Source organism: Pezoporus wallicus, unplaced genomic scaffold (assembly GCF_028554395.1).
Source record: "Pezoporus wallicus isolate ANWC-B61680 ecotype Strahan unplaced genomic scaffold, APGP_CSIRO_Pwel_v1 contig_593, whole genome shotgun sequence".
In the NCBI taxonomy this organism is placed as follows: Eukaryota; Metazoa; Chordata; class Aves; order Psittaciformes; family Psittacidae; genus Pezoporus; species Pezoporus wallicus.
In genome coordinates, this window is record NW_026642342.1 from 4,638,384 (window position 1) to 4,664,727 (window position 26,344).

General features: G+C 45.3%; 1 protein-coding gene across 1 annotated transcript in view; it reads right to left on the bottom strand.

Annotated features, from left to right (window-relative positions):
• Positions 1 to 16,756, bottom strand: part of NR5A2 (nuclear receptor subfamily 5 group A member 2) — a 90,948-nt gene extending 74,192 nt beyond the window's left edge. The window contains exons 1-4 of the mRNA XM_057429092.1: positions 16,443 to 16,756; positions 6,448 to 6,585; positions 3,921 to 4,039; positions 2,472 to 2,613 (exon numbers count right to left, since the gene is read on the bottom strand). Coding sequence (XP_057285075.1) covers positions 2,472 to 2,613; positions 3,921 to 4,039; positions 6,448 to 6,585; positions 16,443 to 16,506 — 463 coding nt within the window. The 5' untranslated portion in view covers positions 16,507 to 16,756. The remainder of the gene's footprint in view (positions 1 to 2,471; positions 2,614 to 3,920; positions 4,040 to 6,447; positions 6,586 to 16,442) is intronic.
• Positions 16,757 to 26,344: the final 9,588 nt, after the last annotated feature.

Below are 26,344 nucleotides of genomic sequence, written 5' to 3' on the forward strand. Positions count from 1 at the left end.
GGACAAACACAATGTTTGGCTACAGGAATTTCACACCTGCTATGGGATCATGTGGAGATCTCAATATATATTTAGTTTTATGTCAAGCTACTATGTCATTAAGAAACAAGGGCTGATGTCCAGAATTTGTCTGAGACGTATCCAGTGGACCACATTGTCTCATAATAATCATTCCATTACTGCCTTCCACCGCAGCAAAACATCTGAAATGTAAATTGTGATATGTTCAGTAGTCACAAAGGGGAACACATTTTTCTTTGCAAAAAGGAAATACTTCCTTTGGATGATTCTGTTCAGGTTGGTATAAAACTTAGAGATTTCTAGATGGGTGAACAGCTCTATAGAAATGTTTAGCTGCCGTTGGAATGTGCAGAGAAAGCTGTCAGCTTGCTGCTTTACACACAGAAGATGGAAGTGAAACAGAAACTATTGACACTGTTCCGGCTTGTAATATCTCTGGAATTAGAAATAATTAAAACAAATCCACCTCAACAGCTGCCTTGGGAGTCATACTGGTGGTCTCTGTCACAGAAGTGTCTGTCACCATGGTGTATATGTAATGGACTAGCAAGGAGCTCTCGCCAAGCCCACCTTGCCCAATGGCAATTAGATTGAAAGAGGAACCTTTGACAGCCTGGTGACATGTTGAGACTGCTGAGATTGCTGGAGGTTAAGTTCTTGAGCTTTTTTATCTTAGGGATTAGTAGAACATTAAAAATTTATTATGAATGCTAGATACGCATAATACTGTACATTATCATAAGGACTTTAACGTTTAATGATTTTTCTGGTCCATGGTAATTTATGAACTAGACTTTAAGGCTATATATATCACTATCAGGGAAATACACATATAAATGTCACAAGTATTTACAATTATGGAAGCACATGTTCTTCCAATTTTCTAAACAAAGGAAAAGAACTTGTATGTGTGTTGATAAGGAAGCTAAAGTACATTTTCTAGAGTATCTTTAAAACTACAAGCACTTTGCTTAAATTTATAGTAAAAACGTTGCTGCTAATATTGCTGTTGAATGTTGATTTTGAGCAAAATGCAGGAAATTCATTAAATCACCATCCTAGTAAATGCACTTAACTTTAAACAATATCCCTCCAGGTATTCTGCAGTTAAAATCTGTGAACCAAATTGGATTAGTAAACGCTTTAGCACAACTCCTATAGAAATTAAGGTGAATTGTGTATAATAACAGAAGGCAAAATTTGGTCCTATATCATTGTCAGCAGTTGAGAGGAGTTAAGTGGGACTAGGTGAATGTATTTTATCCTTATTCTGAATGGCAACAATAAGAAAAGGATTTCAAATGTCTTGTTATACTATTTGAATGTGGAAGACCATGGAGTGATTCAGGATGTGTAGTGCAGTGTGTCAGTGCTAGCTCAGTTCTGCGGGCAAATAGAGTAGTATTGAATCCATCAAACTGCAGAAGGCTGATTTTTTCTGTTCATCTTCAGTTTTATCAACAGCTTTCCTTTGCCAGACTCAGGTGATTGGGTCTTATCCTTTATGGTTGCCTTAGTGGTTTATGGTTTCCCTCCTTGGCCTGATTTTTCCTGGTTAAGCATCTAGGGTGAATGCCATTTCAGTACATTTGTAAGGCTAAGGAATTTAGGAGCTTGTCCTTGGTCAAGCAGAAATGTTATTTGCTGAGATGTCTGAGTTTTAATATTTTATATACCAAAGCTAGAATGAACTCTGTATGATTCTCAAATTTGAGTTGATAATTTTGTTTCAGTTATCTCAAAGGGTATTGTACACTTTTCATTGTTCTCTGTACATGAGAAAATGAAATGAAGTCAAAAAGCATACTTCAAAATGCCTTATTCTCTTTCATTTGTAATAGCATCTCAGGTGAAGCATCCCAAGAATATAGGACACAACTTTAGAGATTATTTGGTTCCTTAATCTCAAAGGCAAATTGGTGTGAGGAAAAACCTTCATTTTCTCTGTTTCCTTTTTTTTTTTTTTTTGCCTTATTGTCAGAAGAATACACACATATATGTACACATATAAATATATATATACACACAAACCTAGATAAAACATAAATAAAATCAGGTTGCTCTCCATAGCAATGACTTTTTTTCCCTAATCTGGACACTTCTTGCATACTTCATGTTTAATCTAAATTAAATCTTTTCAAAAAGATGCAAAGCTATCGTATCTAGATCCATTCATTCACAAACTCTAAAATTATAAAATATTAAATTACATAAATTTATGGAAAAATAGATTATGGTCTTGACTACTTGTTAGTGATTTACTCTTTAGTCAGAGTTTTTAATAAAGGAACAATTTCACTGAGCAATTTCGCCTTTTACTATCTTTTTAAACCCATGATAAATACATACCATTTATTACACAAAATAGCATGTAATAACATACATAATCCTATAATTTTCAAAATTAATCTATAGTATAGTTGAAAATACAGCAAGACTGTAGCTCTTACCTTCCAATTTCATTCCAACGCTTAGACATTTTTGAAATCGACAGTAAGGGCATCGTTTTCTCTGTGTTTTGTCAATCTGGCAATTCTGGTTCTCTATACACGTGTACCTTTTGTTATTCTGGACTGTTCGCTTAAAGAATCCCTGTGTGACAGACAGAAAAGTTAGCCTGTTTGACTTGAATAGTGTGTTTCATAATTTAATTTCATGGAAATCATTGTAACTTATTTTTCATACACCACTCAAGCACTTACAAAGTTACATAATTTACTTTAGATTACAGTGAGATATACCCAGGAGAAAACCACCAGGAGATTATCTTGTGTCTGTGATGTGTTGCATAGACTGATGTCAAAGCTTTGTTAGACTGGCTTTAGTCTCCTGTGCCCCTAACAGTCGTAGCAGAAACAGTGAGGTTGACCAGTTCCTTTTGTATTCTTTAATCATTACAAAATGATTAAAGTCTTTTCTGTAAAGGAGTTTTACATTAAATAAGTAGGGACACTGTTGCAAAGGTAACAGAACTACAGAGTACAACTGGCTACTGTGCAACCCAGTGGTGCACACTAGAGGCATAATACGTGCTTGTTGTTCATTTCTCATTGATTATTTTTTAGTGCAAATAAAATGTGCAAAGTTAATTTTTTCATGCAGCTAGGTACTTTTAAATGCATTATTTTGGTGAAGGAGTTTCCTTTACAGTGCATTGCTTCAATACCCATAAAGAACTTTGAAAAAATTTTACATTACAAATTTGAACTGCCATAAATTATAAGTACTTAAACGCTTTAGAATAATAGAACCATGCAGATATTTATCTTCCAATATGATAAATTGCATTTACAAATGTTTAATTCTCAAAATTAATGAACAATCTAAACCAAATCATGAGTTACTTGACTTTGTGTGTCAAGTGAGCTCTGACAGTTACAGATTGCATGAAAAAAAAGTGCATAGTCATTATAGCCACAGAATTGCACTTTGTAACATTGAAGGATGAAAAAAAATGTTTATAAATCTGCATTAGATTTGGCAAAGCTATAGGAAAAGGATGCTTTTTGTACTTTACCCTCCAGGAACAGAAATGCTCTGAATGTATATAAATCACATAAAATCCATATTTGGGACAGGTAGGAATGAAAGTTGTTGTAGAACTACACTTCACAATAGCAAAATGCTGAAAAGCAATGACAAAACTACAATGCATAACAGTCCAAGTTGTTTCTATCTGTGCAGATGAGATTTCTTCAAGATCTAAGTCCTAAAGCTTTTCCATGGTTAATTTTTTGTATGAATATAACAAAAAAGTATCAAAGAACCCAAATTATTGCACATCTGGTTTATTTAACTATCTTTTTTTCTGTTTATATTTGAAAGTTAGGGATTTTTTTTTTTGGGGGGTAGGGGCAGGGGGCTGTACTTGTGTTTATATGAAGTAATCAGTACAGAACCTTGCAGCTTTCACAGGTGAGAAGTCCATAATGGTACCCAGACACTTTATCTCCACAGACCGGACACAGTTCCTCAAGGTCTTCATCATAAGAGTAATTCACCATTTTAAACTGAGACACTGGGGAAAGGAGAAATAGCACATTGAATTAGAATCTACATTAATAGCTCAAATTTTCTGCAACTGTTCTCACGTAGAGAGAAAGTAATTCAGATTGGAGGGAAAAAAAAAGTTTTATTTTTAAAAAACATAGCTTGCATTGAGACATGAAACTTTTCATCAACGGCAAATCTACATCATACTTAGCAAGTGGAACAAAACCCCTCAGCTCTTCAATTTTATGTTCTAAATATTTATATTTACTGAGTGCTGTTAGCCTAGTCCGTACTTTATGGAATCGCCAAGTAAATTAATTCATTTAAATCCGAAAACGATCAGGGGGAAGCTTTAAAAAAGCAGAACGAAAAGATTGTCACTTGTGCATTTAAAGTAACTCAGTTTGTTTCCTTTAAAGTTTTCTTTCAACATCAGCCTGCAAATATTTACTTAGCCTAGACTTGTATCTTACAGACCCAGCACTTTTGCGCGCCGTTAAATGCAAGTTACTTACTTGCAAAACCCGGTTAAAGCAGCTCCCTCCGCGCCCCCAAACTCGTTGTCTGGGGGTGACAACCTGCCCTCGGAGGCAGTTCGCTCTCCCGCTGCCGGGCCTATGGTGAGGGCTCCGTGGCCGGAGTCCCCGGGGTTCGCAGCCACGGCTCCCGCGGCGTCGGGGGAGACGCTTTTCGGCTCTCCGCGGGTCAGCAGAGACGTGGCTGGCCGGAGTCACCGGCCGCGGGGGATGTGGTCGGGGCTGCCCAGCCAGCGTTCCCCGGTAGCAGGGGAGGGCGGAACGTGCGCGCCAGGGCTGCCTGAAGTTTCTGCCGCTCGGGTAAAAGGCGGGGAGGAGCCGGCCTTCAGGGGGAGCGGGGAGGTAAAATAAGCTGAATGAAGGTACAGAGCGCGGTCACTTGAGCCGGGTTGCCCCACAAAGAGCCCAGTCAGGCTCTCTGGTTACTCCCAAAAAGAAACCACGACGCTCACCGCGGGGCCGGTTTTCTACCCCTTCCCTGCTGTTAAAACCTCCGATCTGCTCGGCAAGCCTAGAGGCACGGAGGGCTCCTGGCCAAGGCCAGAGGCGCCGGGCATCTCAGCGGCACCGCTTAGGATGTCGCCTATTTGCCGGTAACCTCGCGGCTGCCGCCGTTCGGGATCACCGGGGCAGTCAGAATCCGCCCAAAGTCCCCGGACCGGCCGCCACTCCGTAAGGGTAAGGGGGCTGCCCCCGGCGCTCGGGACAGCTGCCGGAAAAAGCGGGGAACATTGATCCACCAGCAGGCAGCCGGGAAAACGTTTCCAGAGCGACCTCGGTGCGGACAGGGATCGGGGATCGCCGCTTTCCAGCGGCGTAGGGCGGATTCGGGGAGACCGCAGGCGGAGGAGGAGGGCCCAGCCCTCCCCTCTGCTCGCATCCGCGGCTCCAGGGCCCAGCCCTGGGACAAAGTTCCCCCCTCCTCGCAGGAAAAGCCAAGTGGGAAATTAGGGGTTTTCCGAGCGCCATGCCCTGGTACGGAGCCACCTCCACGGCGAGCAAAGGGGTGGGCGGGCCACCCCCAGCATCTCCGAAGCTGCCGTCCCACCCCACCTCTGCTTCCCAGCAGACTCCCAGGAAGGACAGTTTCGAAAGAGCAGTGGGGACGCGAATTTCTGCACCGGGAGAGGCCCGGGGCGGGGCAGGCACTGCCCGCTTACCGGGCGGCCGGCTCCGAGGCAGGGAGCTGACACCCCGCGGCGGCCCTGGGAGAGGGCGCAGCGCTGCGACCCGGAGCAGGGCACCGGGAACAGCCCCGTCCAGCCCCGCAGAGGCATTTCCAGCCCTATCCCAGCTCGGGCATCCCGCTGTCTTACCGAGGACCCCGCAGGGGCGCGAACCCAAAGCTGTCTACTGCCAAGTTTGTCTCCGCTGCCCCTGACACATGTGATGTTGCCTGCGGGCGTCGCACACGCGGGACAGAGCCCTCGGGACCCCTTTCGGGAGGTGTGTGGCACACGAAGGTGCTCGGCAGGAGTTTCCCGCTTAACTCCCCCTGCCATAAACTTCGAGTCAGCTTTGCCATGACCGGGGACTAGACCGAGTCCCCCGGATCTACAGCAGGGCCGGTGTCTACGGGCAGTGACCGGCGGGGCTTCTGTAACCCGTCTGTTCCCGCCAGCCAGATACTTGACGGCTCCCCGGCCGCGATTGCACCTCCCGGCCGGGGCCTTGCCACAGCTTCGGCGCTGTGTCCCGGTCCCCGATGCCCGGCCGAGCCACTCTGGAAGTTGGCGCACAAAAGGAGGGGCTCGACTGGGCGCGGGGCAGGGCGGAGGTGGCGGCGGGGAAGCTCGCAGGCAGCAGCCGTAAACTTTTTTGGCAGGACGAAGGGGCGCTTTGCTGAAGGGAGCCCGAGAGTGCTCGGAGTGGGAACGCCGTGCCTTTCCCCCCTTACCTTGCATGTTTTCCGGCATCTGCCCCTGTTCCCCATTCGACCGTGCGAGTCCCAGGGCCTCCGTCTCCACTTTGGGCAGCATGACAAGGCGGCTGCGGGCCGGGCTGGGGGCTCCGTGTCCGTCCGCGACACCAGCACCTGGACACGGCAGCACAGATTTAGCTGGAGCAAGGGGCGCACTGCGGCCGCTGCCTCTTCCTCCTCCTCTTCCCTCCCTCTGCTCCACGCCAGCCCTTGCCCTGCTACAACGGGAGCACGGAGCGGCCCCGGCCACCGGGAACAGCAGCCGGGTGTCCGCGGCTGAAGGAGCCGCGGAGCGTTAGTCGGGCTGCAGGCGGCGGGGGTGGAGAAGACAGGAGGAGGAGGAAGACCGGGGGGTGCCGGGGAGGAAGGAGGAACCCCGGGAGCCTGCAGCAACTCTGGCCGGGGCTCAGCGCGGCGGCAGCCCGGCGTCCCGATCCATGTGGAGCGGCACAGTGCACAGGAGCGCTCTGCCACCGCTGGTGCTGCTAGACAGGGTTCCCACCCCCGACCCCCTCCTCCCTTTCTTCCTCCTCCTCCTCCTCCTCCCCCCTCTACAAGTGCGGTGGTGCCGAGTCGGGACCTTTAGCCCCGCACCCGCGGGGAGGCGCTCCAGGAGCCAGGGGGCTGCAGGGTGCTGGGGGCTCTGGCGAAGGGGGGAGCCCCACACCACCCTTGCAGCCAATAAGACAGAGGCGGGATGAGCAACACCCTCCGCGCACACACACGCCCCACACATGCACAGGATCACGCAGACTTGCCCAGCGCATACACCCCTGCCCGGTTGTTACAGCGGGGGGCGGGGTGAGGGCCTGGGGTGCAGCCGCCCCTCCTCTCCCCGGCGGAGCCCGACGGACCACCAGCCCGTGGTGCTCTTCCCTGCATGAGGGCAGATGAGCTCCAGCTTCCTTGAGGTCGGAGGAGCAATTCTCCCCGTCCGAGCAGCGGCGGCTGTGGAGACACCGGCCCTCTCCTTCCCTCCGAGCTGGCAGGGGTAGACAGCGGAAACCCTAGCGCTTGGAGAACTCCAGCCCTTGCGGCCACGTTGCCGTCGCGCAGTCCTGGAGCCTGAGAAAAGCGGGCTGGAGCTCCTTGTACCTATTCTGGTAGTTTGGGTTTCCCTCCCCTAAACTTGCGAAATCTGTGTCAGTTGCATTGTTTGCACAAAAGCCAGTGCCCTGGCAGAGCCTCTGCTTGGGTAAGAGCCGTCCTTTCCCGGCTCACGGCGCAGCTAGCGGCACTTGTTTCCAAGTTGTCCCAAATAAGTCGTTTCTAGCAAGCGGGTGCCTCAGCGGTGACAGCCGGCCGCCCCGAGGCCCTGTGCGGCGTGGGCCGGCCGGGGGGGGGGCGAGTTGCTCTGCGAGCCAGGCCGGGGCAGGGGGTCTGTCCGGCCCCGCTGCCCTTCCTGCGCCGAGGGCGGCCGGGGGCTCCGCTGCGCTCCCGTTACGGCGCGCAGGTTCGGTGGTGTGGGATGAGTGGCATTTGCACCTTTGAAGGCATCCGAGCTCCACGCCCGGGCTGCCCGTACCCCTCTGACACTTCAGTCTCCGTTGTGTATATTAAGAGCTGAAAATATTTGGCGTTGAAAATTGCTTCCGATTGAAAGTGAGGCGCAGAACTACCTCCATCGCAGGGTGTAGCGTTTCCCATCGGCTGGGAGAAAGTTTGTGAAAACGGACACTTGTAACCTATTAAACACCTCTGACGAGGTGACCAGCCGTGGGACAAGCCCTCCACCTGCAGAGAGCCGGCTCCACCGTGCTCTTTCATAGAACTTCAAACTTTTCACATCCAGTAAATGGAAGAAGGGACCTTTGCTTAGTTCAGTGCAGATCCCGAGCCAACTCACCACCAGTACCGCTGGAACAGAAAGTGTATCTCCTTCTCTGTGCAGGCTTTGCTACTCTGGGTATGGACCCAACGTGTAGAAAGGCTTGGACCTCTCGGGCTCCTTCCATTCCCACCTTTTCCCCATTCCCCTTCTAGCGGGAGGGCAAGCAGGTGAACTCAATCTGTATCAACACATTTCTCAAGTTATGATCTCACATTTAGCAGTTCGCCTACGAATAAATTTTAGGACAGCACCATGGCGAGCTGCGGGAGCGGCCAGATCGATGGCCAAGGCGGGCGGCTGAGAACCATCCCAAGGGAATGGCCTCGTTTCTAGGCAGAAGTATCTCTCAGCCCTTGGGAAGTTGGTTCCAGATACACCAGTTAAAAGCAACCCCTTTCCCAGACGTCGCCGTGTAGCATCGCCCTGAGCCGAGCCCGGATGGCTCAGCACCAGCGGCGCTCGTAGCACAGCGGCGGCTCCGCTCCTCCGGGCTCCGCCAGGAGCCAGTCAGGGCCGCGAGGCCTGTGGCCGGCCGCTTCTGCATACTGCTGGCCCGGTGGGTGGCCAGAGGACGCGGGGGGCAGCTCACAGAGGAGCTTCGCCTTCTAACAGCCCTGCCCCGCAGGAGAGGCGTTGTCAGAGCACATTTACTGCAGACCATCGAAGTTTAATACACATCTGCAGGACACCGCCAAACCTGGGTCCTGCAGCCCGCTGGGCTGCTGCGGGGCAGGAGCCGATCCCTTCCCTCCCGCTCGCCACTCTGTGGGTCACGCCGTTTGACGACGCCCCACCGGGGCGCTCCGTGCCGCCGCGCTCTTTCGTGCTGCTTCGGGAAAGGCACCCGCGTTATAGGGGAAAGCCGGGGAAGGAAAGCCCGCTTCCGGACAGGGCAGGCGAAAACCGTCCGAGCGCAGTCGGAGCCGGGTGGGCCCGGGCCGGGGTGGCTTTCTCGGCCAGCACTCCCCTTCGGGCACGGCCCTCGCATTGCTCCTGGGGCTCTTCGCTCCTATTCGTGGGCTTAATGGCATTCCGCCGGGGAAGAGTTTGGAAAGAATTCAAACTGTGCATCGCAAAGCCACTCCGCGAGCTATCGCTATGGATGAACATACTTTGGAGTGGCTATTACACATCCACATTTCTCCGAAGTAACAGTTTAGGGCAGTACGTATTATAAATGATACCTGGTCCCTTGTGGCTACATTTAATTTAACATGAAGTTCTAGCTCTCACGATTGCCTTGAGCAACCTTAATTACCCTTTCTTCTAATCTCTTCTCGGCTCCTTACTAAGTTCTCCAAACTTTTTTTCCAATGTGATTTCTCTACTGAGTTTGCCTGCCTTGTTCTGACTTTGCCTGAAGGTCTTGATTGACGCGTGTAATTATAATTATAAAACATGATGGCTCGGGGAGCCTCCGGCAGCCTTGATTAGTACAAGGAGCAAGACCTGGAATATGTTATACTTCCCTGTTTAAGTGTATGCAGATTTACATTAAAAACCCCACTGCCTAATTTTAAATAATCTGAAGCTTCTTCCACCTCTTTGTTTTCAAGGTAGGGATCTGAGTGATGGTATTTCAAGCAAGCTCCAATTTCTTACAGTTTCAATGAGACCAAAGAACCTGGGCAAAATTCAAAGCCTTTTTTCCTAAGCAGAGACATTTCCGACTTGGAGGGTCTGCTCCATGAGCAACAAATAGCACGCTCCCTTCTAACTTTGCGTCGGAGAAAGTCTGATTTATCTTCCCTGCAAACTAGAGAAAGAGAAATTTTGGGGGGAACGTTCAAGACAGACTCCACACAAGCAAACTGGAGAACTATGGAGGGCTGTAACTTTTCTGCTGGGAAGTCTAAATCCAGAGCCGCTCAAAAAGACCTGGAGGGAAGTATTTAAGGAGGAGAGAATGCCGCATCCTGCCCCCGCTTCCTCTCCCGCTGGGCATTCCCATTTGCCGCCAGCCCAGAACTGCTCTGATCAATCGCTCACTGAAAACGGTGCCTGCAGCCGAGCGCGGAGGGGGAGTCCGCGCCACGCAGCTTGCCCCAGCGCAGCGGCATGGCCCCGAGCACACCCCCGGGCACAGGCGGGCACGGAGCGGGGCTGCTCCGGGCAATGTCGTGGAGCAGCGCAGCAGGGACGGGACCCCTCGGCAGAGGGGAAAGTTCGTAACCGGAGTTTGCTGCTTCACCTCGCGCACCTCACGCTCAACTTTTCGAGACTGTGGAAAAGTGTATCCAACACAAGCTCTATTCTATTCTGCCCTCCCCACTTCCCCATCACTTTTATTTTATCTTCCTCCTCTTCTCTCCTCCCTTTCGTCTCATATATTCTCCCCCCCCCCCCCCCGAACCTTGTTATAAACAGCTCACCCCTACAGTACGAAGGGGGGAGTACGTCGAAACCTTCCAAATCCTGTAGCAAACAGACTCCTCTCATCAGTGTGCCGAGGACATACTGCTTTAACTCCTAAGGATTACTTTGAGTGGAGGCTGTTAGTGCCTCCAGCTCAGGCTTTAGAAAGCAAACTGGCCTCTCTAGAGAGCTAAAAAAAAAACCAACCCAATCTAATCAATCCCAAGCATAAAAATACTATTTTTTTTCTTTTCTATTTTTTTTTTTTTATCCACTGGCAGCGAATCAGAATGCGTGCTTTAGGCTGAAATACTTTCTGTAGTAGAACACCCGCCACAGAGGATCGCTTTCCAAAGCTTATTGCCTTTTTTTTCTGCTGCGAATCATTCACTTTGCCTTACGGAGATGTCGATCCTCTCTGGCCCAACATGGAGAACCATTTCCAAGCAGGCAATTATTGCCCGAGAAGCTGTATTTCACGCCCGGCCGAGCTGCTGCCGCAAGCCGGTGTGCGCTGCTGCCTTACAAACACCTGGCAGCGGCGTGGTGCGAAACTACAGGAGGCTCCGGAGTGCGGACTGAGCCGGGCCAAGTGGGTGGTAAAGCACCGCCGTGATTGCCTTTCGTTTACTGCTAAGGGAATCACCGATGTGGGGTGGTAACGCTTCACCTCGGCCCGCCCGGTGCCCCGGGCGCACCGCGGGGCCTGGGACGGCACACGGGAGCGCAGGGAGGGCTGTCACTGCTCCCTTCGGGGAGGCAGCTTTTCGGCGGAGATGTTACTGAACAACCTGGAAGGCGTGGAAGGGATGAGGCCGCGGGGAGGTGCGCCCGGGGGGAGGCGGTGAGCACTGCCCGGAGCCCGAGGGGAGGGGACCTCCCGGGTCAATGGCATCAGCAGCGAGCCGCAGCCTTTTCCACGCGGCAGCCTTTATCCTTTACCCACTAGGACACTTAAGATCCAGTTTCGCAAGCAGGAACTCTGTTAGATATGTATGTGTGTGTTTTCCCGTTAAATTACATGAGCTCCGCGGGGAAAACTCCTTCTAGCTTGGACCTGTTGCCGCTAACGATGCGACGGGAAAACGCGCTCCTTCCAATCGCTCCTGCCTGCCGCGGGGGAAGGCGGCTCCCCCTTCCTACTGGGAGGCGAGGCGGTGAACGCGAAAGCAGAGGCTCCGCGGCCGCCTGCCCTGACGCAGAGCCGCTGCTCCGCCCTGTGCTCCGCGGTGCGCGCGGCCGGCAGCGCTGCCAGCGGGGGTCGCCGAGGGGCTGGGCCGAAGGGACGCTGCGGGCGGTACCGGCTCTACCCTCCTCGGCCGAGAACCCACAGTCCCTCTCCAACACTGGCAGTTTATTACTCTTCTGATGAGGCTCTTTTGTTTCTGCCTGCGCTGCCCTTTTGGAACATATAATTAAAAACCCTAGAGCTTGGCCTGGGAAGAGAACTAATATATTTATATCTAAAGAAAGACTCCTGTCAGGGCTCAGGGCTAGTGTCTGTATCGTAAGAGATAATTGATCTCTATCCTGTACAGATAGGCTTAAAAATGGATTTTCTTTTCGCTGAGGCAACTGACGATCTGTTGGTGGAAAAAAAAACAACAAAAACCCAGATGTTTTAGGTCTGCTTCCTCCTCTTCCCTCTAATAATTATGTTTTTAGCTTGGAAGGCTTTATTTAAAAATAATTTGATAGCTGATCTTTATCACGAAAAAGTTTAAGCTCATATATACATATAGATCTCATATAACATTTCTCAACACATAAGCATAAAATCATAAAACAAACCCTGAGAATATAAACTAGGCATAGTTTATACTGAGAAATCTTGATAAGGGTTGCGTACATATGCATGTCTGTTCATTGTATTCATATATATTAATAGATAAGCTTGCATATCTAGGTAACGTGTATAATGTACTCGTGTAATGTGTGAGTAAACTCTAGACACTAATAACAATTTGGCTTGAGAAGTTGTAATGGTTTTCCCCACAATGCAGCCAAACACAGCTCTTGCGGCAGATAATTCTTTCCTTTCACCCTGTTTAAAGACAAGTTTGAGAGCTGACCTTTAAATTACCCACACGGACGAGTGGTTAGAGGCGTTTTGTCGGCATTGGAGGTTTCCCTCTGGGGACTAAAGGCATCGTCATTGTTACTTTGCCTCATGCACTGGATATTTAAAATCAGACTAACTGGAAAAAATAGGGGGTGAATGTGAATACGGCCCCTTTGTAGAGAGCTCATTGGCAGTATAATGATGGGAAAAGTATTTAATGGAAAGAAAATTGATTAAAGAATAACAGCAAAAGTTCACTGTTATAAAAAAGTCAGCCCAAAGCGTTCACTCCTGTAGAAGGTTTGCCTGCATCATTGCTGGCCAAGATCTTAATCCAAGCTTTAAAAGATAATATTTGCTTTAAAAGGTAATATTTGCTGCCTTTGCTAATCATGCAAACTTTCATTATATATGCGTAATAATAATAATGATGATAATAATAACAACATGTAAAAGCAAACCTTGGCAAACTGAAGAGCACTGATTATAATACTGTACACTGCCTGAGGACATACATTAAAATTAAGATGGCAGTAAGCATTTTACAAGCTGAAAAATTTCACAGTAAGAAACTACAAGTAGATTATTTTTCCTCTTACATAACTATTTTTTCATGTTAATGAAACAGTTATTTTTGTTAAATAAACATAACTAATGCTTATAAAAATTGCATAGTGTCCCTGATGACACTAAGGGGCTGATTAGAGGAAAAATGAAACTAGTCAAGTAGCTTTGTATTGCCCTGCAATGTGATAGAAGAAAAAGATCATGGCACATCCATAAACATATTAATCAGTCCATACGACGTTCTTCATTTGGAAATAGGATGTACTAATAAGATTTTGTGATTTCCAGATGCCTCTTTGACTGTCTGAGAGTAAACCCAAAAGCAAGTATCAACAACATGGAGTGCCCACTCACACTCCAAATCCAGGCTGGTTATATTTGATTTCCAAGTGACAGATTCACTGCTATTTAAATCATGGATTCTTGTCTGCATTCATGGGACCTGAATGAGGTCCTCTTTGCTGGGAGAAATCTAGGTCATTCTTGCTGTGACACACCACTGATTTATACCAAAACCTGGCTTAACCCCATATGGGTGAATGCACTGGGTGCACCTTTGCAAAGCATGCACTCCCTGAGAAGGGCACCTCTTCCAACAGCAAGTGGCCTGAGGTGGGGTGAGGGCTGCGGAGGCTGTGGCAGCAGGTGCTCACAATCACACCTTCTTGGCCTCCTGCTAGAGAGGAAAAAGCAAAGGAGGTGCTGGGAAGGACTGCACAGAAGTGAAAAGCCAGGGATGGGATTTACTCTTAAGAACACTTGGCCCTGCTGCTCATTGTACTCATACCCTGGGAGGACAGGTTTTCCTTCCAAAGAATTGCTCTCCAAATGTAAATAAGAACAGAATCCAGCTTCCTATTTGGTTCCCCCACCTCCAAGCAGAGGCCCTCAGGGTAGTGCTGTTTGTGTTTAAGCCCTACAGGTATGGTGATCAGTTTGAAATGTAGAGTTAGGTGTGCTTTTCAGGGATGCCACCATGGGCTGTGAGTATGCCACACAAGGGCAGAATTCTTCCGCTGACCCAGAGCACACAGGATTTTAGAGAGTTTCACAGGATTTAGACCTCCTTGTTCTGTGCCATGCTTTGTGCATCTGTCCTGGTATATCCATGATACAGCACATGTGTAAGTGTATTTTGGAGGTATAGTTACAGAAGCAGCCTGCTAACCTGTGTCTTCTGCCAATCTGTTTCTCATATCCACAGGTTTTAGGCAACCCAGACTTGCTAGTCTTTTGGAAACCATGAAAATGGCACTTACTTTGTTGATAGTGTCATATTTTTCCTTCCCCTTGTGTTGTAGCCTTTCACTCTGAGAAACCGTATCTAAGTGACCACTCTTCAGATATTTGAGATGTATTATTATTTTACTAACCCAATTGAGAGCAGAGAACCAGAGGCTTCTCCAGTACCTTTCCCTTCCTGTTAGCCAGAAAAAGGGAAAGTCAGAGCAAGGCCCAAGAGAGCAAGGCCCATCTGGGAAGCTGTCCTTGCCCCCATTTTCCATATGTTTCTGGGGTCAGAGCTGCGTAAAGGAGTATCCCATGTCTGTAGATAAGCACCAGAGGATCTCTGACTTTGACTTCTCTGTGGCTTTGATGGGATCAGCTCTCCTGATTCAGGTGTGGCTTGACCCTGGTCACAGCCATGTCCAACAGCCTGGAAGCTCCCTGTGCCCTCCGGCTGTTGTGGATACCTTGTCAACACTGCTGGAGTGACCTGTGACTCTCTCTAAGGAGAGCTCCTCCCAGAGTGGGGCTACCACCAGGTACAGCTGGCCAGGAGGCAGGTGGCTCTGGGTCTAGTGGTGTGATCCATGGGACATTAATTCTTCAGCCATCCATTTGCATCCATCAAACCTCATTATGGTGCCGGGCACCCTTCTTGTGGTGGAGGTATAGAGCAGGTGAAGAGCTTGAGAAGGGAATCCCTAGGGGCCAGCTGCCTGGGACACAGCCAGGTCCAAGGTAGGAGCCCTTCCAGTGGGCACCCTTTTCCTCCCCAGGAGAAGCAGCAGCTCCACCCAGGAGATTAAGAGCAGTTTTCAGCTATGTTTGAATCTACTTCCTGCAGCTGTTGCTGCACCTTTCATCCCTACAGTCTCAAAGCATCCCTTGGTGGTGAGGTGCCCATATCACACCCGGCATCAGTGAATGCCTTGCCTGCTGTGTGATGACATGCTTAAGGACCAGAGTTGGAGAGTGAGTCCTGGTTCCCACACATGAGCCAAAGCTCCCTTCTTTCATCCTAAACTGTGTGCTGAGGTACAACCTTGCAAAACTACAGGATGTGGAACCTGCAGCTCTGAACAGCCTTCCACTCTGTGAAGGTGAGGTTTCCCTTAGCAAGCCTTCCCCAGCCCCAGCCTGGGTACAGGCTGATGAGGCAGGGGATGCTATTGCCCTGCCAAAGGAAAGGTGCCTCACTCCCGATGTCTGGTGAGAAGCAGAATAAGATGAGATAGGAAATGTGAGGAGAAGGGCAGGGAGGCAACGGAGGCAGGCACTCGTTGTGCTCTGCACAGCCACTGCAGTCCTGACAGCCTGGGGCAGCTGCTGGACAATGCCTCTAGTGCCTGCAAGCCAGAGCAGCCCAAGCCTCCTGGCTTTCCAGTGGGGAGCGGGTGGTGTTCCTGTATGCTACTGAAAGTATTCACTTCCTCACTGCTCTGAAGCCTTAACCAACTTTTATTATCCAACCCGCCCCCAGTGAATGATGGTATATCTGCATTTCCAGCTATAAAAAAATAATCTGTGTTTGACATGTGTATCAGAGAAAAGACCCCAAAACATTCCCGAGGTTTTCTTCAGCAAGAATAGCCAGGCCAGAGGCAATTTAAATCTATTTTTTGCAAGCGTTTATACACTCACACATGCACAATTTCACAGTTATGAGCAATTGTAATAGATAAAGATACCATTAGTTATCTGAGTATGTATTTGATAATCATATTATCTCTGGAGAAAATTGTTATTCATTGAATCATCCTATGTTTTCTTACATTTTTATGTTGTATCATACAGTTCTTTTTCACCTGAACACGTGTACAGATTAATCAGTTTTGTTGGCTTGCCCAATTGTAATGAGTTTTTCAGTTTGGACAGACCAAAGTTTAACGTATTTATGCAGAGTCTTCAAAACAGAAAACTGTTACTTACCAACTGATGTAAGTCCATGTTTTATAGATTCCTGTATGATGGCTGTGTGGGAACCAGAAGACATTATTAGGTGTAAATATACAGTACCCTTGGGTGCAAGGTGAACAGCATTTAGTACAAAAGAGGTGCAGCCTGTAAGCTTTTCTGGCCTTGAGGCCCAGGCTATAATAACCTTCAGTGAAAGTCAGCACGATGAGCAACAACAACAAAAAATATCCAAGAATTCAGAAAGTAACAAGCATGCCTCTGAGTGGACTCTGTACTTTTTCCAGCATTAGTGACCTGCTGTAAACTGTGTATCCCATTTCATGATAGTCTCTAATCAGAAGAATTGGAACTTGTGATAGGTTTGGAACTGTCACGTGATTTTGTACAGCTTGATAAGAGGACCCTGTTATAAAGTGACAGCAAAAGAGATAAGAATTCTTGGCAGATAATGGCAGAGAAATGATTAACCTAGAGTGGTGAGGTGCTATGAAGCCTAGAGAGTGGAAGGTTGTAAAGTTGTGGGGTCATAAGATCATACTGAGTGGATGAAAAGCCATACCAATGCAAGTGTAATGACTATAAACTCAGACTTGTGACCTGCCTTCTTGATGTCATCACCTCTTTGCACAGTGGACAGCAAGCATGGTTGTTTTGGCTTCTGTAAACACTCTTTGGATAGCAAAACAAGCAAGAGTTAATTCCTTAAAGGAGGGTCCTGAATGCGCTTGGGGTTTTACACTCTGAGTAACAGCACCAGCAAATCTCTGTTGGTGGTTTGTTAGACAAAACCATTTTATTGCCCCAGTCCTCAAGCTGTAGACTAGCTCCAGGTTGTAGCCATTCAGCTGAAAGCGTACACTACTTTCTCAGTAACAAGCTTTATAGTACGGTTAAACATTGATATCCCAGGACTGTGATACATAGTCTTGTGCTCACCTCTAAGTCTGAGAGGCACAATACCAATTTACAGCATGTCAAATGGGTGAAGGTGTTGCTGTAAACAATTATTACAAAAGTGGGCAGTTGTGTAGATGACTGGATGATTTTTCAGCTCATCTGTGAGTGGGCCAGGTTCTGCTTTCAGAGGAAATGCAAGAGCATAACAGCTCCCTGGGTGATACTGCACTGCACATCACCATGAGTGCAGTGTGGCTTTTCCTTGCGTGGCAGTGACACTGGCAGCCTTTGCATCTGTAGCCCAGTAGATTAATTCTGCATACACTTTGTGAGAGCAGACTCAAGCCTGAATAATCAGATGATATTTGATATTTCAAGTCTCTTGAAAAATGGAGTGAAGTTATTCCACTGTGGGCTAGATCTGAAGCCTCTTGAAGTCAGTGGGAGTTTTTTTCTCCTCAAATTTGCAGAGGGCTGTAAAGCAGCATATGCTCTTTTATATATTTTGTCATGATGGTTATACTTTGATGATCAAGTGGCAGACAGGTTAGTTCCTGCTCAAACTGAACTGCTTTTCGTGCTTTTCCTGGCTAGGATGAGAGCTAGAGAGCTGCTCTGAAAATGGGGCTGATGTGGCAAACTCTGCAGCGGTTTGGCCTTGCAGGTAGGCCCCCGAATTATCACTTGGTCTGTGCAGTACTGTCCCTCAGTAGAGCACCTCGTAGCAAGGGTGGCAGGCTGTAGAGGTAAGGCCTGGTTTTCCAAATTCTAATTAAACAACTGCACATGCATTTTGTATGTGTTATTTAATATTCTGGAGTGTATAAATCAGACATTTGTTCACCCAACTAGTAAGTCACAGTCGTGAATACTCATTTTGTCTAGGGTACATGCAGCAAGTGAAATCCTAGAATTTGTAAAAACCTTCCAGAAATCAGGTTTCTCTCATCTTTTTATACTTGTAAAGTGAGCAAACTGTACCAAGCTATCTCACAGCCATGATGCAAATATTATAGGCTTGCAATGCATATGAAATGCCTTAAAGGCAAAACACGCTATGTTACTGTATCTTCCTGTTTATTACAGGAAAAGAAATTAATTTACAAGTCTGATTAAATAGATACTATGAGTGTTTTTCCAGGGTCACTGATATTTTATATCTGGTTAGACTGAGTGAACCTGGAAGCCAGCTTTTACAGCACATTTCATACAAACCTGAATTTGTTTGTCTGTCTATTCTAATTCATTTGTTCATCAAATAGATTTTCAATTCCATTCATAAATAATGAAAACAATATTTTTTTTTTTCCATCAGAAAAAGCATGCCTTTGGGGACTGGGGATAAAATAAACAAGAAATGCTGTGAATGATACTGCGGTTAGAAACTTTCCACTATGTCATCAGAGAATTGCTGGAGCACTGTTGGCCCATATACGAGAGTCTCTATAAAGGAATCTGCTGTTTGTGGGGGGAGAGAGATATTATATCATAGGAAATATAAAGAAACTTCATGCTTTTGGCTTCAAGCGCTGTCATTCCTTTCCTTTTTTTTGCATCAGTATCAAATGTCAGGGTCACTGAAGAATGTTCTTTTTTTCCTTTCTGATACTTTGTCTCCATGGATAGAGGAATATATGCCAGGTGCATAACTAGACAGACTTTCTTTGCCTTTTTTTTACACCTAGTCCACTGTGGGAAAAGAAACCATAGGGAAACTCCAGGACAACCTGTATCAGCCTGTGTTCAACCCAACAGCTTGATAGGTCTAGCAGTGATATGCTTGGGCCCCAGCTGAAAAAAGTACATAATGAGGCATGCAGGTTGTACCACTGAAGCTGAGTACTAGCATTTATGGCTTAACACTTTGCTTCAAATCATAGAATCATAGAATGGTTAGGGTTGGAAAGGACCTTAAGATCATTTAGTTCCAACTCACCTGCCGTGAACTGTGGCTTCTCACGTGGAAGGCCCCGGCGAAGCAGCCACTGACCTGACTCAGAGCAGGTTTTCCTAATTGTGGTTGAAGCAACAGAAAGTAATTTTGTATCTCAGTGGTTTTCAGTGTTCCCCACCACCTTCTTTTTATTTTCACCTTGAGAGAGTGAGACAAGGCTTTTGAAAGGTATTTTTATTATTTCATGAATGCTTTTCTGTCTCAGGTCTTTTAGGAAGAGAATTGATTGAAAAACATTTAGTGTCTTTTTTTTTGTTGTTGCCAGTTCTTGTATGATGAAATAGTCCCTTGTTTGTCTCTCAGACGAATGTCCCTCAAAGAAAGTGAACTTGATTTCAAAAGCTTGGCAACAATCTCTCATTTGACTCTTGCGCATCAAATTATTTTGCAACCATTTACCACAAAAACGGAGTCAGAAGGAGCTCTTGTATGAGCATTTTCACAAATGGCATTTCTTTTGGGCATGTAAGAATGTTAAGAAACAAGCTCTGGAAATGGACTGATGAACAGTGACCTTTTCAAAGAGTTTTATTCCCCAACTTGTATATGTTGGTGTAAATTTAGTGAGGTCAGTCAGGATTTTGTAATTTTCCTGTAACATTTTGGATGTCGCTCTGCTGCATCTAGGATGTTCCTTGTTGTCTTCCTATGCCATTGCAGGCTATTGTTGGCTTTATTGTCAATAGATCTCAGAAAAGGTGAGTGTTCAGCACAACACATTAAATGAAGGACATGATCCTCATTCTACTGAAAGTCCAGGGCAAATGTGGCATTGATCCTGGCGTGGTGCCTACCCGGCATGAGTTGTCTGGTCCTGAGACCAGTCCAGTCAGTTTCAGCTGGTGATTTGCTTAGGTGGAAAAAGATTTGTAAACTCTGTTCTTTGATCTGAAAATCACTCTTTTAAAACTTCTCTTCATTTCAGTCATTCCAGTATTCCTCCTGATCTACCACAGGCATTTAAAATTCTTTTGGATGCTTCAGTGTATTTTCTCCACCTTCATGAATTTTATATTATTTTACATATGCAAAACTAAGGCATTAAAAATACGGCTTTATGCCTTTTCGCCAGCAGTTCTGTAAAATAAATTAGGAGAATCTGATATATCTGGTGATCTTCACCTTTTGGTTTTTTTTTTCAGTGAAGTAATTATAATACTGAAATGTAAAGTTCTAATCAAGTTATTCCCATCAGCTGATTCTCAATTCCTGTTCAGTCTTACAGTATGACTCCACTATTAAATTTCCTGTTTTGTTTTCTTACATATATATGTTTTACATGTTATGTTTATCACCTCAGTAATAGAATGTAATGGCATTAAATTACATTTCAGCATATGCTACTCCTCCCTTGTGATTTTCAGCATATTCAGGTGCAACTCTGGTGAGCAGAAGCATGGTGAATTCTTTGTGGGTGTTCAAAATGCAAATTTTTTTTCCTGATTAATCAGAATATTTAAGTCTCTCATATGTTTCTGTTCTCTGTTTGGATGAACACAATTTAATAGAAACCATATTTGGAGATTAATAGTGTATTGTAGGAAGTGTAAAATTGCTTCTTGTGACTTCTCCCTAATAATTACTTCCAAAAATTTGTTTCAATGAACATTTCTGCTAATAAATTAACATCTAGAAGGGGAGGTAAATACAGACATTTGTAAGTACTTTCTTAGGCTAAATGAGCAATCAGAAAACCTTCAGGACTGGCCAGGAGGAAATCTCAGTTCTGTGCAAAAGGAAGCACACTTGTGGATCAGAGTCCTTAACAGAAGGAATAGCATGAGTTTTTGTGGGACACAGATTTAGTGCTAGCTCCCTGTGCTGGGGAAATAAAACTACTTCTTGGTGGGAGAAGAGCTATCTAGTCAAGTTTATCTGCCTATCTATGTAAGTAGGTTGAATTTTGATTTCTTTTATATCTCCTTTTCTTCAATAATCTAACATTGGTGTACAAAGATAAATTATATTAATTAGTTACTCATGGAATCTTTTCAAAGCTTATCTAGGATATATTTGCTAGAAATAGGAGCAGAGTGTTTGACTTGGTGAGAAAAGAACAGATTTCTTTCAAACAGGCAGGGGGAAATTACTTCCACGTATGCAGCAGTAACAGGTGTTGTGAACTCATCCATCATCTCACACAGCACTCGGGAGCAGAAACCAGTTTCTTCTTAGAGCACTGTTAATAAAATATCAGGAATACATTACTTTGTAAGGAGCAGAGAAGAAGGAGAGAAGAAAAGGTTTTAAAGTGGATCTTAAGTGGAACTTAGTAACTTTTGAATTTTGTAGCTAGATTCTCTGTTTTCAAGATACGTACATATGTGCAGGGATGATGCTGTTACCATCCCCACCCATTCCCAATCCAAAAAGCCCTCAACACCTTAGCTTGAGGCAGGATGGGAATACCAAGTCTTACTTGGGGAAAATAAATCCTGAAAGAGTCTGCATACTCTGTTGAGTTTCTGGCTAATTTCTACCCCTGAGGGAAGCTGCATGTGTGCTATGCTGTACACAGACTGGCTTTGCTGGAGACCATGGAGTAAGCATGAGCTGAATGCTAGCAAAGGTGAAAGACTGGCAAATGAAAGCAGTTCAGAGTGGCATTTCATGTCTAAGCAGGGGGTGTCTCTTTAATGAAACTCATTGAACCAGGAATAGAAGGATGTCTAGAGACTGATGAACTGCACAACAGCAAGTAATGTATGCTTGATGGACCACCTTCCAGCTGGAGTGAGGAGCAATTAAGGCTTCATGCTAAAGCAGTGGGTCTGACCTGGTGCAGAGGAGTACTTCCACTTCCTTCTATCTTCCCAATGAGCAAGTACAGAATTTGTTCTGATTTCAAAGCTGAAAGAAGGACATTTCATTAGGAAGGACACTGGACAGGAGAGAAAAGTGGGGTAAAGGCTATTCAGAAATAAGGATTTCTGATAGTTTTATTAATAACTGTGAGAAATGTAGCACCTGGCAGGAGAGATAAGTGGATTTTCCTAAGCTTTGTTATAGGCAGGTAAATATTGCTCTGGTTTATGGTACTAATAATTAAACAGAACATTAGTCCTTCTCTTGGCAATTTAAAATTTAAGGTGGTTGTTTTCTGGAGGCATATGCTGAAATCCAAACAACTGTAACTACTTTAGACATAAACTTCACAATAAAACTCCATATGTATGCTGTCCAATGGATGTATTTCATAAACATATATAACACTGAAGAAACACAGTTTTATCATTGTCTTCCAAGTCATCTTGGCTTTATTTACCACTCTTTGTAAATATTGCAGTTATTAAAAAATGGAACAAGTAGACAAGATGTGAGAAATGCTTCATTCCTTCAAGAACATAGTCTCTCTAGTGCAGTTACATGAATAATAAATTAGTACAACATATTAATTAATGTTTTTATATCTTTTTATACAATGTGTCCACAGTTTGTTAGACAGCATACTGATTTTATATGTTTAGACCACAGTAAAAATGCAGGTGACCCTGTAATTAGAGTGCCTATACTTCTGGGGAGAACAGTAGCACCTGAGATTCTGCCTAGTCCTGACTTTCAGAGAGCAGCTTTAAATCAGACTGTTAATGCATCTGCAGTTGCATGCAAATCTTTACCTCCTGTTCAGCCATTTCTGTTTGTATAGTGCCTACACCCAGTTATTTGTCTCAGGCTAGGGCTTCTGGATACATCTACTGCACCAAGAAACATGAACAGATGTTCAGGTATGTTTATTAACTGTGAACTCACATTCTCATCCTAAAACTGTTACTCTTGTTTTCCTACCACTAGACTGAAATGTTTTTCAGTGATCCACATGACACCATACAATTATGATGAAGAACTGATCATGACCTCTGGAAAATACTGTTACAAATATATACACGCAGTAATAAGTATTCAATACAGCAATAGTAGAGTGATAAAAAAAAAAGGAGCTTTTTTTCAGGGCTGGGAGGTCACTAATGGGCTTTAATGGCCCTGATCAGTTTCACCTGAGTCCCTACTCCCCACCCATGGGGCCATGGGCTCATTTAAGTTGCATCTGGAAACACCGTCTGTTTCCTGAGCTGTGCTGCATGGAGGCTTGTTCTTGAGTTATTCTTTGGATTTCCTGACCTTGCTGATTACCTTCAGCCCATGACCACTGGAGCACCAGTAAGACTTGTCTCTACTCTGCTTTATCAGTTCCTGTGCAGCAGGACTATACTCTGTTGGTGAGTTCCCTACCAAGTTTATGCTGTTGCTGTCTTTAGCCCTCAGTGTGTCTCCTCTCAGGGGGCAGCTGGCCCTCAGTGTTCTCTCACAGCTTTTTGTAGGTACTCTCCTTATCCCTCCCTAAGAATGGGCAATAACTGCTTCTATAATGCATGCAGGGACTTACTGGGGACTTTTGTGTGCTTTTCAGTTAGAATGTGGAGTCTTTTCAAATAGCAGTCTGATTGTCTTATGGTTTTCCCTATGTAGTTTGCGATTTTTCATTTCTTTAATAAAGGGGGAAGCAATTTTACTCATATAGCTCACAATGAAGGCCAGATAAGAGCATGCTCTTTCCCTTTGGTAATGTCTGGACAGGGCACCACTGACCTTCAGAAGATCTTACCTGTGGAGAGCTTGCACCAGCTCCAAAATAGGTAGTGGCTGGGTGGACACACAGCCCTTCTTGGTTGATCGCTTGTGCCTTGAGAGGGGACAGAGCGTTCATCCAGGTGAAAAGTTAGGACCCTAGCATGTGTTATATGTGGTTTAAGTCTGTTTCTGAAAAGTAACCCTTGTACTTTGTATTACCATTGACTCACTGCCATGTTTGACACTCATGCATCAGTTGATGGGAGGTAATGACTGAACAATAACTATTGATTTTTCATTTCATATTAACGACATGGCAGGCTCTCAATCTGATAATGAGAGTAGGATGCCAGTGTAGACATTCCTATTTGACTGTAAAAGAAGTGTCTTCTTGCCTTTCTGGATGTTTACCTTGTGTCTCCGGAAGCTGTATAGAATGCTCTCATTAAAGCAGCAGAGTTTTGAAATTTATAAAATATACTCTTGTGATAATTTTCAATTTTGGAGCAAGCACCCATTAATTTTAGAATAAATAAATGTACTGGATCAATTATTTACCCAGAGGACACTGAGACAATTTGCAAACAGTGAATAACAGAAGACTGCATGGGGTGGAAGTTCTTTCTGAAACAAGATCAGAATTCAGACAAATTTAGAGAGACACTGACTTCAGCTGGTGGAGGTTCCAACGAGTTCTATCATTTTCTTTATAAAAATAAAGAATTAGGATCTTTTGTAACTTATCCTGATGAGAGCTGTTTTGGTCAAGTCACTGACATCGTACCTGCATAAAACATTGAGAAGGGACAAAAGCTGAGACATTGTTTGAATTTTCAAAAGTTGATAAAATGTTCTGTAATTTTGCAACAGACTCTAGGATTTTGGCAGGAAGTCAGGCATTTTTATATCCTGTCGTACCAGCAGGCTTAACGACTAGCAGGATGCAAGTGAAGTTGTAGCCTAAAATGTTGCCACAACATGAATAAAATACACTTTGTTACTCCAAGCACATTCATTTTTACCTCTTGCTGACTCTTCCTGTTGCTGTCTGATCTTATTTCCCCCCTCCCTTTTGAGCTTAGACCTAATTTTTCTGTCTTTGCTTGGTCCTTCACTGTCTTCTGTTGTGATAGCTTTCCTCTGGTTGCTGCTTCCCATATATATCTGAAATCTTACCTTGGCACCTGCACTACAAACCTCCTGAAATACAGATGTTGAGGATGTTCCCAAGTTACGCTTTTGTGCTGCTTGCAGTATTAGCACTGTTCCTGTTAGTAGAAATTATTCCTTTGCATAGAAGAAGGGCACAGTAAAGAATATGTGCAATGCTAAAATAGCAGGCAATGCTAGTCATCTGAGGTGGTACTCTTGCACTGTAGTCCTTTGGAAGAACAAGGGGTGCTTTTAAGCTTTGAGCTTGTATGCGTTTATTCACCTCCTTTGATAGCTTTTGCCTCAATTGCAACATGGCATTTGGTTCCCCGCAGTTTTGTTCTGCTGGAAAGTTGCAATATACAATGTTTCAGTATCCAAGTCCCGCTCACTACGCTGGATGCGGGAGGCTGTTGGGACCTGCTCCTGATCTGGTCTATGCTGAAAGCAGCTGTACAGGAAGACCTGTCTCACAGGAGCTTTCTTTGAGCAGGACAGTTTGTGAAATTACAGCCTCAGTGGTTCTGCCACATACAAAGGTCCTGTTAAAAACCTCCAAACAACAACAACAACAAAAAAACCCCAAAGTAAAGCAAACCAAAAAAACTACAAACCAGAGAAAAAACCCCAAATGCCACAGCAAATGCTAAAAAGCTTTAGCTCTGGGGCTTTATAATGGACTCTTAAGGTATTTGAAGCTAATCCTATTGCAAAAGGTAATTTACTGAGTAAGGCCTTAGCTCAGACAGCCATGTCAACAAGTCTAACTCATACATGGGAGGTAACTGTGATAACTTCAAAATTGAATACACATTTATCATATCTGGAGGTGGTCTATTGGGCTGAGTTCTATATAATCTTTATGAGAAGGTATCATATCTTATCTGTGAAGCAGCTTCTGTGCCTTGATTGCTATAAAAACAACTACAATCCCATTTCCCACCTGCCCAAAATCTAAGCATCCCAGAATTTCCGAGGTTATGTTTTTGATTCTGCCAAACAATCTATGGGATCAGCCGAGTAGAAAATACATGTTAAAAATGTTAAAATTAAACCTCCAAGAAACGTGAGCTTTCCACGCAAGACCTCTGTGCGCACAGGGGAACTCCGAGTTTCACAGATTTTTACCTGTAAGCCTGCAGCTTTCTGCTTATAGAAGATAAAAAGAACCATCTTTAAAGCAGACAGAGCAAAGTGGCTAGATAGTGAAAGAGGTGATCCTCACTTTATCTTGTTGTGATTTCACTATCCACAATGTTGAAAGCTGTCTGCAGTGTAAGGTACTTTGTACTTCTCCTTAAGCCTCAATTGCTTTTATACCATTATTCTGAGAAGCCATTTA